The sequence below is a fragment of the Leptinotarsa decemlineata genome, unplaced genomic scaffold (genome assembly GCF_025532065.1).
Source record: "Leptinotarsa decemlineata unplaced genomic scaffold, Ldec_3_MD MMD2_tig00000199_RagTag_RagTag, whole genome shotgun sequence".
NCBI lineage: Eukaryota > Metazoa > Arthropoda > Insecta > Coleoptera > Chrysomelidae > Leptinotarsa > Leptinotarsa decemlineata.
This window is the reverse complement of record NW_027412544.1, coordinates 5934769-5948708: the sequence shown is the minus strand read 5'-3', so window position 1 is coordinate 5948708 and position 13940 is coordinate 5934769. Positions and strand designations below refer to the sequence as shown.

The following is a 13940-nucleotide window of genomic DNA, read 5'->3' as shown; positions in this document are numbered from 1 at the left end:
TTTGTATGGTGGGAGAAAACTCTGTTAAACAGCAAACCCGTTAACTGTGTCTTGAGGGGCATCTAGGATGGTGTCTTCCATAAATAATCTATTGGGTATTCTGGAAGATCTTTTTTTGCGTTGAAGAAAATTCCAGAAGCTTTTAGGTCATTGTGGACGTTTGATTCAACAGAATGTTAGTAGTTATGATAAGGTAATTTTATTTGGTTTTTGATGTAACTTCTGATACGAGAAAGTACAAATAGAATAGGTAAAAGTGTTTTTGCATAATTCAATGTTCATATAGAAGTAGTTGTTGTGGAAGTATGGATTCTTTCGTAAAATCCACTGTTTATATGAAAGTAGTTATTTCGAAACTGCTTTTTATTCCAGTTTGTATCTGAGAGCTACTTTTCTGCATGATATTCACAACTTTGAAAAAAGTTTATTCTGAAATATTTGTTTCTGCAAATATCAAACGATTTGCAGCTTGATGAAGCCTTGGCAATATATCTACAACATAAACCTCATGAATTGTTTTACCTCAAATATTCAGCTCCCATTATACAGGGTGTCCCTGGACTTCCTCTTTTCTCCTCGGGAATGTATAGATGGGGTCAAAATATCACCAGTACTTCATATAATTTTTTTTCCTAAAATCCTTCGTTACCAAGTAACGGGCCCTCGAAGTTACAAAATGAAAAATGTTTTTCTTTGATAACTTTTCAAGTGAATATTCAAAATCATCCAAATTCTGGTAATTGACTAAACAAATGAATTCCTTCGATGAGCTTTCATGCAGGAGTCAGTTGTTTTGCTACAAAGTCAGGAACGGACTACCCCCGATGGTCCACACCCCGAAACTTTGAAATGACAGATATTTTTCAATATTTTTCAACAAATTAAGGTTACTTGGACAATTTTATGAATAAAAGTACTCGTGTGGAAAGTCGATCGGAGCAACGAGTCTTGATAAAAATGTAGTTTCACTCGACGACATCAAACCCGCTCGTCCACCATTATTTGAAATGAATAATTGTCAAAGCAGAAATAATAATGATAACGTTAATTCAACAACATTTATCCTGAGATGTCTACCATTATTCGAAAATATTAGTTTTTAAGGAAAATGGAAATGATAGGTAAAATGTTCATAACGAATTTTTATAATGCAAACACGTTTAACTAACGAAACTCAAGAGCCTCAAGAGCAAACAGAAATGAAAAATCCGCTACAGAAACTGCTCGATATGACCACCTCCTCTCTCTATACATTTTCTTAGTCTGCGAAGACACCCTCTCTGTACTTGAAATAGCATTCCAGGGTCGTTTCGTATGGCTTCACAATGTAATGTTATTCTATTCAACAATGCATCTCTTGTGTGAATAGGTGTAGCGTAAACAAGGCTTTTTAGATGCCCCCACAGAAAGAAATCCAATGGATTTAAATCCGGAGACCGCGATGGCCATGAATATGGCCCACCTCTACCAATCCATCTATTGTGGAAAATATGGTTCAGATGGTCACGCACAATCAAACTAAAATGAGGAGGAGCGCCATCATGCATAAACCACATATCTCTTCGGGTTTGCAATGGAACATGTTCCAAAAGTCCATTCAAATCGTTCTGAATGAACTCCAAATAACGTTCTCCATTCAATCGGTCCTGTAGAACGAATGGTCCTATAAGATGGTTTCCTATGATACCAGCCCAAACATTCACGTTGAATTTCCGTTGGTGTTTGGTTTGCAATATCCCATGGGGATTTTCTTCGGCCCATATATGGAGATTATGAGAGTTGATAACTCCATCTCTACTGAAACCTGCTTCATCAGTGAATAAAACTCGATTAATAAAAGTCATATCCTCTCTTTGCCTATCCATGAACCAATTGGCATATTCCAGTCGTGCTGGAAAATCTTGAGGTGTCATGGCATGTACCTTCTGGATGTGAAATGGGTGGAGCAGTTGTTCCCTAATTATTCTATGAATAGTGGACTTGGATGTATGGAACTGTTCTGATAGATTTCTGATGCTCATTGAAGGATCATTAGCGAAGGCTTCCAAAAAATTTTATTCAAATACAACGGTACGTACAGTCCTCGTTTTGGCAAAACTGTACCTACAATAATATCGAAATAAAACAACGTGCTCAAATTAATTATCAATTATTACATGCCTGTCTCCCTCAAGCTGCGATCGACACGCTCGAATGTTTCTCTTGACGGTACCGTTCGATTGGGAAAATGCTCGGAATACAGACGACGAGCTTCTGCAGCATTCCAAAATGCTCGTCCATAAAATACATGCATATCTACATATTCATTGAATGTAAACTGTTCGTCCATATTAAAAAAATTCAAAATATCCTATAGAATATTGACAATACAATGATAGTCATATGACAACGCACCACTCAACAAAACAAAATCGCATTCCAGTTTCTCATTTTTTATCAAAACTTTCTAAAAGGTTTTTTTGTCAACATCTGTGAAAGAAATGGAACATAATTATTCCCTGGATATTTTTCACCTGATCATGTGCAGCCGTTTTTGTAGTTCATTCGTTTGCTTTTTATTAGTATTGTAAATATTTTTTCCGATGTGCGTTTTTTCAGCTAAATTTAGATTCGTGTTAAAGTATTTCTCCCATAAAATTATAATTATCAGTGAAACTCCTCAACAGTTTAGCTATGAAGAAGAATTTGAAACATTCGAATGTTGAGTTTCATGAGATTCAGATAACTGATCAACACGAAACGTGATTATTCCACACGTATTATGTACATACAAAATATGGAATGAATTCGATATTTCATAGTAGAGTAGCTTGTTAGTTTAAAAACACCACGAATCTACAGAACTTGATATTTCTTTTGAAAAAATATCTGCTATCACAATTGTGACTTAAACTTCCATATAGGTATTGTACTTTTTGTTTACGACTTCATTTTAGCATACTTTGTATTATTCCTGTTATAAATGTTGTTGAATTAACGTTATCATTATTATTTCTGCTTTGATAATTATTCATTTCAAATAATGGTGGACGAGCGGGTTTGATGTCGTCGAGTAGAACTACATTTTTATCAAGACTCGTTGCTCCGATCGACTTTCCACACGAGTACTTTTATTCATAAAATTGTCCAAGTAACCTTATTTTGTTGAAAAATATTGAAAAATATCTGTCATTTCAAAGTTTTGGGGTGTGGACCATCGGGGGTAGTCCGTTCCTGACTTTGTAGCAAAACAACTGACTCCTGCATGAAAGCTCATCGACGGAATTCATTTGTTTAGTCAATTACCAAAATTTGGATGATTTTGAATATTCACTTGAAAAGTTATCAAAGAAAAACATTTTTCATTTTGTAACTTCGAGGGCCCGTAACTTGGTTATGAAGACTTTTAGGAAAAAAAGTTATATGAAGTACTGGCGATATTTTGACCCCATCTATACATTCCCGAGAGGAAAAAAGGAAGTCCAGGGACACCCTGTATATCAATGTAATTTTCAAATATGACATTAAATAGAAAACACATTCGAGCATGGCATTTTCAAATGCCTAAATTCTTCAAAAATGTTGATATTTTATTTATTGCTTTATTATGGTTTTGAAAATAAGATGAACCTGATAGTGAAATGATACTTCGGTGACTCTTTAAAACATTTTCCTATTTATTCATTAATTTATTTGAAGAATTGATGATATTTATTGTTTTACTTGAGTAGTATTTCTTATGTCAGTTATCCTTTCATTCCTGTTAACCAAGTTAAGATACTACTCGACTCACACACTTACAACCAACAAAAATGATACACTAAGTGAAAGGCCACAACCAATTTTGCTTCATCTGGTAATGTTTTTAGATATAAATTATTTGAGTGATCCAATCATTATGGCATATTTTTGTAGATATTTCACAAAACAAGTGTTTCCAGCCCTCTCATGATTTGAAGGATTCCGAATAAACAAGTATTTCAAAATTGTCATTCATAAACATATTTTGCAGTAAATTTCGTTTGAATATTTCGTTTCATACTCATTGTAAAACGACAGGTACAGACTGACATTCCTGAAAAATGGATTCAGAAATGTAACAACGTTGAGGAAAATATATCAAAAAACACCCTGGTGAAATAGAAATTGGATTCAGTGAAAATAATACTTCAATTATATTTTATTACTTGAGATTTTTATAATATTTGACATGGCAGAGCTTTCACGGATAATATTGTTATTTTCTTCATAATTTACATGAAATATGTACTTTCTAAGATTATTTTATTGCCGTGGAAATGAAGGTAATAAATTTTTATTGCTTCAAATAGAAGGAATTAACTTCAATAAAAGGCTTGGTTTTGGAATAATTCCACTAATTTTCCACTACACTCAGAAATATAAATACATTGCTCATTGTTGAATAAAATGACTCTAAGTGACTAATGAATATTTGTAGTGATTATGTTTATGTACGTGTCTTACCTTCCACTGGAACTACATCGGATCCGTCTGTACTGATAACTTTGATGGTGTGATTGTCAAAAGACATTTCAATAGGACAATTCAAGAATCCAGCATTTATCACTCTGAATCGGTATCGGTAGCCCTAAAAACAAGTCAATCAAATTGGAGAATTCATTCAAAAAGTATCTGACACCTTTCGTTTCATTTTTTATAATACTTTCAAACTCAAGTGGAATAGAAATATGTCTCTTATATGTTGGCTTTGTGGATTGCAAGTTCCACAGAAATTCCAAAGTAGACTAGGTGCGGATTAAAACATTTAGGTAGACATAGTCCATATTATTGTTATTAATGAATGAGTCTGTGGTGGAAATATAGCGAATGCAGTAACATGTTTTAACTTACCATTCGAATACCCAGCATTGTCTTTTTCGTGTAATACTAGGGAAAGTTGAAACGATGATGAAAAATGTTTTATAATATGTTTCATGCATTATTCATGTCAATCTTGAGAACAATTATAATAATATTCAACGAAATAAACTCGGCGATATGGACGAGGCTTTGAAAGCAGAGAAAAAATGTCTTATATGTGTGATTGATGACTTGTTTATTTTGTGATAATTCATGATCACTTTAATGAAATGAATAAAACAATTTCATCTTATTACCACTAGTTAATTTCAATTATATGACCGGTTTCGGGTTCAACCCCATTATCAAGTATAGTTTTATATCAAGTATAAAACTATACTTGATAATGGGGTTGAACCAGAAACCGGTCATATAAATAAAATTAAGTAGTAGTAATTAGACAAAAGTGATTTTATTAATTTCCTTTAAGTGGAAAAAGGTAGTTTGTAGTTTATCCGAGTAGAAGTTGTAATAATATTCTAAACAATTAATAGTCAGCCCTAATTGTTATTTGTTGTCTACATGAATGATATAACTGAAAGACTTGAATGAGTTCAAATCCTCCCTAAGAGGATATCTTATCAAAAATACATTTTATTCGCAAGATCAATTGGAAGAAAACATGTTTTTAAAAATGTTTTTTCATCTCCGAACTGTTAATTTTCCTCAATATTTTTTCTGTATATTTCTCACTGACTTATGACATGACATATTTAAGAAGAATAATCCAAAATCTTCAATTCATCTATATTGCTATCTATAATGATGAAACTTAAAGAATCACAAAATTTGAGATCTTTTCATCATCATTGGATGTGTTCAAGTTCATCATAAAAGTCAACTTCTCTTTTCCTTAATTCGATAACAAGATAATTGAAAGGTGCAACAGAATCATTTTCAGTAATTGGATGTGTACAAGTTCATCATAAAAGTCAAATACTCTCTTCCTCAATTCGACAAAAACGTCATTGGAAGGTACAACTGAGTCAGAATGGTTATTCACTAGTTGATTCATAAGGTTGAAGAAGCTTTTGTCTCCATTGATTTACGAACTGACAAAACCCCCGTTGTTTTTGTAAATCATAATATAAATGAACTAAACTCACCTGTTCTACAGAAAACCTGGCAGTTGGCGTATAAATTGTTCTATTTTCTGCAGTGAATTGCCTAAATCTACCGTATCCATTTATGAGTAATGTGGGTGGTTTGTTATCGCCAATATTGTGATGATGCGATAGGAATGTTTCGATACCAATTTGTTTATCCCAATCTATTATTGTCATGGTATGTTCAGATAAGTCATAATCATAAAACTGAGAATGTGGATCTTCTTCTTCGGGAATATGAACTATCAGAGGTCCGTAAACACCATCTGCTCGCTGCATTCCTGAAATAACTTATCATTATCACCAATGCAATAGTAATTTCAGTAAAATCTGCTTTCAGAAGTCTTCAAAATGAAGACTAAATATTTTTCTCATTTTTGAATACTCATATTTTGACTCAGCCTTTTTGTTCCTTTCATCGCATTGTATGTTTTTCCAATTGTTTCAATTCTTTTTGTTTTTATTTATACTTTGTACGACGCCATATTACGATGCCCTTTGACTTAGTATTACTATGTATTTCATGATCAAGCTTTGAAGACTTAAAAACCAATATTTGAAACTTCATTCGCATCTTCTGTTTTTATGTACGACTTTATAATATGCTAAACAAAATCCATTATTTTCAGTTTCACTTCAATTTGAAGGCTTTACTAATATATTTATTGAAATTTTGAGATAAATTACTGACGTTACCCTTATACCCCGATAATACTTAGTTCATACATCCTTAATGAAATCACTCTCTTGAATATCCAACTCAGAGATTATGTGAATTGTTAACTCATACAAACTTAATCATCACCATGGGATGCATCTTAAGACAAAACGAAGAAGAGGTAATGCAATTTGACAATAATGTATACATAACTACTCCAGAAGGTCTTGTTTAAACTGACTCAGCTATTGAAGTGACACTTTTTACAATATAAGGTACACAACAGGGGCCAAATATTGGCCTTGTTACAAAGAAATAACATACAAGCAACAACCAAACAAATAGAAATTGAAATATTAATAAAAGCTGAAAAATTAAAAATATTATTAACAGAAAAATAAAAATTGAAAGATTTCAAACCAAGTAAAGTCACGACGTTTTGATTGTTAGTATCCACAATCATCTTCGGGTGATAACTGGACTTATTCCTCCGAAATCTGACTATTTATAGGTCATTCGAGTGCTTTCACCTATCCCCTTGTTGGCCTTGTTGTTGTTTAAACGGATTACAAACATAAAAGGTGATGACAAAGTTCCATTCATATTTTGTATCTATATCTTTGACTTAATATTCTATTCTATTATTATAATTTAAATCATTGATTACATCATTTCTATTCGCCAGGGTCCATCCTGGTCCAAGAAATAATACAAATATGAAGGTTATTGAGTGTCTTGCCTTCCGTCTTATATATAAGGTTAGTTCATCATCTGATAATAAATGTTGATTTAACGTCAGAAAACACGTTACTTACCTATATGCGAGTGCCAAAAGTGTGTTCCAGCTTGTTCAGCCTTGAAGGTGTACCTGAATGTATTATGAGGTAGAATAGGACATTGCGTTACGTATGGGACTCCATCCATGTAGGGTGTTTCTCTTTGGTGTTGTCCATGCCAGTGCATGGTTGTCGCTTCGCTTCCCATTTTGTTCTGGACATCAACTACTACAATATCATGTTGACAAACCTTGAAAATATTTCTTATCGTCAAATACTATAGTCAATCGACCGGATGATATACAGAGTGTGCCGTACCAGAAACGAAACATATCAAATATCTTCAATTCACATTTGTTGAGAGAGAAGTGCAAACACATATCGATTTTTGATTAAAGGGAAACATCTTCCTCTCATAACTTCAACTGTTATAACTTTTTCCTCGATTCTTGGTGACAATCACACTTATAATTTGAATGAAGTATGATAAATCATCCATATTTCAAATTATGATACATCGTTTGGAAGATAATGTGAACAAGTCATAAAAAGATGAATAATAATTGAAAAATTGAACTCAAATTACATGAAAAAAAAAATGGGTGCATAATTTCTATATTTCCAAACTACATTAATTCATAGTAGATGCACGAACTGTCATGCATGTGTACGAAACGTTTTCTGACATTTTGAAGAAATTCTGCGGCTAACTTGATCACACTAATTTCCTTGCAAAGGGGCGCCAAAATGAAAAGTTGGAAAATGATCATTATGCAGTTATTCTTCTCAATGATGTATTACATTCAGTATTATCCCTGTTTAAATTCAAAGAATTTGGTCACCAAGGGAGCTGGAGAGGAGATATGGTAGTCGAGGTTACGATGTCCTCCTTGAATTGAAGATCGACTTATTTTTGTTTTCTCAACAAATTTGTTTTGGAAATATTCGATCTGCTTCATTTTCGGTTTCGCACACTGTATTGTACATTTTTGAAAGGAAAGTAATGAAGTACTTTTTCTCAAAACCTAACATCGTGTTCACTAAATGTCTTCTGAGTGATCTGAGGTTTGTAATGATGAAATTAACGCTAGTATTTAGATTCTCGCAGTTACCATAGCTTTACATCCAATAAACGAATATCAAACTGTACTAAGTATACAACGTATGGAATTGCCGTTTATTTTCTTCGTTTCGAAATGAATGGTGATTATATTGATAATCCTTCAGTATATCGATTCCAAGAATGATGGCAAATTGAATCAGGTCAGGTATTCAGTGAGGAGCTTTTTTAGGATTTTCTCCATTTAGACACACAGAAATTGCCATTTCATTCTTATTCCCATCGAAATCCAAACAAATTATTTATTTATATTTTAAACTAGACATTGACCTTTCGCAAGACACTTGAACAAAATAGGGCTGTATAACGAAGTCCTTAGCTGCAGATACCGTTCGTATTTTATGGACAATACAGAACAAGTTCTTAAGAATATAATACTCAAAAGGAAGAAGAACATTAGCACATTAACAATCGATTAAAATGTTGGGAAAGTGAAGAAAATTGTTATGAAGAATCGTCGAACCACTATTAGAGAAGTTCTTGAGGATGTACGCATATCGGTTGGCTCATGCCATGCAGTTTTTTAGAAACTAAAAAGAAATCAAAAAAATTGAAAAGATTAACCGAAAATAACAATTTTATTGAACAAAAAACAAAAACTGAAATCACAAAGAAATAACAAAGCAACAACCAAACAAATGGAAATTGAAATATTGATAAAAGCTGAAAAATAAAAAAATAAAAAATAATATTAACAGAAAATGGAAAATAAAAATTAAAAGATTTCAAACCAAGTTATGTCACGGCGTTTCGATTGTTAGTATCCACAATCATCTTCGGGTGAAAACTGGACTTATTCCTCCGAGATCTGACTATTTATAAGTCATTCGAGTGCTTTCACCTATCCCCTCTTCCCTCTCTCCGCTTCATTGGTTTCAGCAGGAGCTGACAGTTTATCGGGAATTGGTCGTTTTTCGCTTGATTAGAAGTTTCCATATGTTACGTATCTCTACGTCAACTTGACTAAATGTGTTGTTGGACAACATATACGCGGCTTCTTTGAATTAAAAAAACTAGGCATCATCAAAAATGACCTCCAACGGAATGAATACTCCAGAGTGATGGTAGAACAGGCTTTAGCTAGAAGACAGCAAGAACTCCACAAGTAAGAGAAGCCGCCACAACCAGTACTTATACTTCCCTACATCAGAGGATTATCGGAAAGGATAAGACGGATTGGGTCGAAGTATAACATCAGGACCTACTTCAGATCTGGGAACACAATCCGTAGCAGCCTCACGAACACCAGGCCACTAAACGCGGACTGCGATTCCATAATTGCATTTACCGGATACCCTGTGAGTGTGGAGAATCATACATCGGTGAAAGTAAGAGGTCAATGAAAGTTCACATTTCTGAGCACAAGAAACACACAGAGCGAGGAGAAACCAGCAAATTCGGGATAGTAGAGCATGTTTGGACTCATCAACATAACATCAAGTGGGCTCAAGCTGAAATCATCCACAAAGAGGAAAACTGGTTTAGGAGAAAATTCAAAGAAGCCGCGTATATGTTGTCCAACAATGCATTCAGTCAAGCTAGCGAAGAGATACGTAACATATGGAAACCTCTAATCTAGCGAAAAACGACCAACTCCCGCCAAATGGTCATCTCCCGCCAAAACAAATGAAGCGGAAAGGGTGAAGAGGGGATAGGTGAAAGCACTCGAATGACCTATAAATAGTCAGATTTCGGAGGAATAAGTCCAGTTATCACCCTAAGACGATTGTGGATACTAACAATCGAAACGTCGTGACATAACTTGGTTTGAAATCTTTCAATTTCAATTTTTAATTTTCTGTTAATAATATTTTTAATTTTTCAGCTTTTATTAATATTCCAATTTCTATTTGTTTAGTTGTTGCTTGTATGTTATTTCTTTGTAATTCCAGTTTTTTGTTTGATAAAATTGTTATTTTCGGATAATTTCGGTTAATTTCGATTGAGTGTCAAAGTTATGCGGCGCTTGCGAGAAGCAATGCAAAGAAAAAGTCCGATATTGTGGAAACACAATTCATGGATTTTGCATCAGGATAAAGCACCTGCTCACTGGTCATTGCTTTTTCCAAAAACAATACCGTAATCATGTCTGAGCCACCGTATTCACCAGATTTGGCTACCTTGCGACTTTTTCTAGTTCTCAAGATTGAAGGGGCCCATGAACGGAAGGCGATTTGCGACGATTGAGATAAAAACCGAATCGCTGGGAGAAATAATTGATGAATAAATGAGTACTTTTTGACAAACATGAAAATTCACCTTATTTTTTGAACAGACAAAGAGTTTATTGACAAATCGACCAGGAAAAAACAATTGGGTAATATTTTTACATTCTTTGTCAACCCGTAAAAAATAATAATTATTATTTATTTTATCAAACAATCATCTAGCATTAGACAGTAGAACGTTGTTTTTATCTCTAGGTTGAGTGGTAGTTATTCAACCCAGAGAAGGAAAATACACATGCAAAAATTTTAAAACTACCAGATATTAAGAAAATAATTGATAGTAATTCACAGTATATCGAGTCGATTTGTCTGAGAGGAATGATCAAGATCTATATAACGAGAGAGTATAACGAGAATAAAAACAAAGTTGTACAGAGTTGACTGATGAAAGAAAACTTTAGATATGAGAGATAAGATTGAAATTTGAGTTTGAAAGGTTTCAGTGAGTACGGGTTTTCATTTTCATTTTGAAACCCATATCACTTTGCGTTTTCAAGTTGTCAGCAATCTTGTTACATATTGTTTTATGGGGAAGATGATTTTGACTGAGGAGGAGTGTGGTACTATGCAGGAGAATGGAGATGGTGTTCTGCCATAGAGCTCAGATTGAAAGTTTTTCAAAAAGATATGATGGTTTTCGAGAACTGTGATATAGATTACTGAGATGTATAAAAAATAATTAGTCAATCTACTGCTCTTTTCGAACTGATTCAATTCAATAAACTTTCGATTGGATTTTTGACCTGATATATCAGTCAATACTAACTGCGATGCTCATAAGTCATTTCGTCAAAACTAGTTGCTTGAAAAAATAGAAAATCTGAACTGTACTTGCTTTTTTCAATAAATTGTTGAATGTAGCCGTTACTATGTGGTGGAAGATCATCATGAAAATTGTGAAATGAAACTTTCTATGCTTTTATACCACTCGTATTTGAAACTAACGTTACTGCAGTTTCGTCCTATAAGGACACTCGCAAACTTCTTTATTGTAATATATTGTGGTATAAAAACAGAGGAAGTTTTATTTCTTAATTTTCATGATGATCTTCTACCCAGTAGTAACGGCTACATCCATCAATTCATTGATAAAAGCAAGTGCCTACAGCTAGACAAGCCACATACTACTTTAAACTGAAAATGAAGTGCCTGAGAAGAAAAATTACCCCGAAATACATCATCATCAGAATCAGGACAAAAACACAAGCAGCAGAAAACACCATAATGAAGACACAGGTGATCTTGCTGAAAGAAGAGTGTAGAACACTGTTCTCAAAAAGGAGGTAGTTTATTTGAGATTTATTTGACTTCGTTCTCCGAGATCTGTTTTGGCAAGAGTCTAAAAAATGTGAAAATATTCTCACCTCAATAGCAGGTCCTGGCAGTTTTCTATTGACGGTCACCACCCCTCTTCGTGTTCCGTCACCAGGTATACAATGGGGTCGAAAGCAGTCAGTTATGTTGAAAGGGCAGTTGTAACATGCTTTACTAAGAGAATGATACCACTCCACTTCGAAATGATACCTGCATATCATTGGAGAAGCACCTTTAACACATGATCTTTTACATACTTGAGTATTGTCCAATAGAACATATTCCACATGGAATTCTGTGAGGTTTCTGTCGGTTTCTGGAATGTATAAAAATAAATGCAATTCACGTTCAATAATATCGTCAAAACTAATCTGTTCTGCACAAAAACACCAAAAAAATTGTCTGGAGAAGTTGACCAATTTTGGAATCAAAACTAACAATTGAAAAATGGGGCATTTCTCGGATTGAAATATTTCCCTATATTCATATTCAAGATCTTTTCAATATAAACGTACGTAATTTTATCAATCGAACAAGTTATATTCGGTATCTATAGATGGAGTGAGTTCTGCGAAAATACTGTTTGTTCCCTTACACCAAAACTGAGAAAACACTTTTTTAAAAAAACGTTTGGTCAAACCATTCAGTTTTGTTTTGTATGATATAATAATATTCTCTGGCTCGTCGTTTACGATGAGACTCAACTCACCTACGTTTCTCAATTTCTCAATATTTTCATCTGTATATATGGTAACAATTTCTCAATATCCTATGTGTGTTCGAAAAAATGAGCATGAAATTATAAAATGGCTATTTTTGTTCTAATAGGAGAAACACTCCAATACATCAAGAAAGGAAGTAAAATGCATTTTCAATTGCCGTGTCCTCGAGCTATTGTTCAATTAAAAACAAACAATTTCTATTTGTATGAGCTGAATGTTTTTCTTTGATTACCACTTCCCTTGGACCTAGCTTCAAAAGATATATCGTCGTTAAGGTTATAACATTGATTCCACTCATAGAATCAATAGAACTCCTTCATCAATGATTTAGGAATTGAAGACCTAAGTGGATAAAGGTGTTATGTCATAAAACTGACGTTTTGAGTAAATAGTAATAAACTATCTTGAATTTGAACTTTTTTGTTTCATTTTTGCTTTTAGCTTGCGGTTTTTATTAAATGGGTTGTTTTTCAAAATGTCCTCGTAAATCCACCTGTATTCCTCCTCAAGTTAAACCGCCTGTTTTCTGTGTGGATCTAGTTGGTTTTACTTCACTTCTGTGAAGTACCTTTTTTATTTAAATCAACTGGACGAAATGGTGTATAATCAAGAAAACATGTTATATAATAATAGTAGCCAAATTCGTTCACTTTAATCCATTTTACATCATCCCAAAGGTTAGTTTTGTCATTTAGACTATTCTTTCGCTTTCTAAATAAATATAGTTTTTCTGGGATCTCTTCGAAATTATAGAAAAAGTTTTCCATGTTTACACAAATACTAATTTTTGTACTTGATGATTTCATAATGTCACGATAATGGTTAGGTATAAAAATGCTTTGATATTTCCTAATAACTTTCTCGATACGGCCAAATTCCCTATCAGAATCATGATCTACTTTCGGGAAGTTGTGATCAATTATTTAAAAAAGCAATTTAAAATTTAATATTCATATATTATTATTCTGTCCGGAACACGAATCAGACCATACAATCAAATGATTTGTTTCTGGATAATTTTTCTTGAGCATTTTACAAAACCGAAAAAGACAACTTGCAATTTTATTGCTTTATTGGCTCTATTGGCTACATCCTCAATCCACGTGAAGAAGTATGATTTCTGTCCCAAATAGGTAATACAGTGTATCCCAAAATT

General features: G+C 33.4%; 1 protein-coding gene across 3 annotated transcripts in view; it reads right to left on the bottom strand.

Annotated features, from left to right (window-relative positions):
• Positions 1 to 13940, bottom strand: part of Lac1 (laccase 1) — a 76697-nt gene that overhangs the window by 16852 nt on the left and 45905 nt on the right. For all 3 annotated transcript variants that reach the window (XM_074172832.1, XM_023163248.2, XM_074172831.1), the window contains exons 3-6: positions 12113 to 12378; positions 7440 to 7650; positions 5967 to 6247; positions 4465 to 4588 (exon numbers count right to left, since the gene is read on the bottom strand). In XM_074172832.1, the coding sequence (XP_074028933.1) occupies positions 4465 to 4588; positions 5967 to 6247; positions 7440 to 7650; positions 12113 to 12378 (882 nt within the window). The remainder of the gene's footprint in view (positions 1 to 4464; positions 4589 to 5966; positions 6248 to 7439; positions 7651 to 12112; positions 12379 to 13940) is intronic.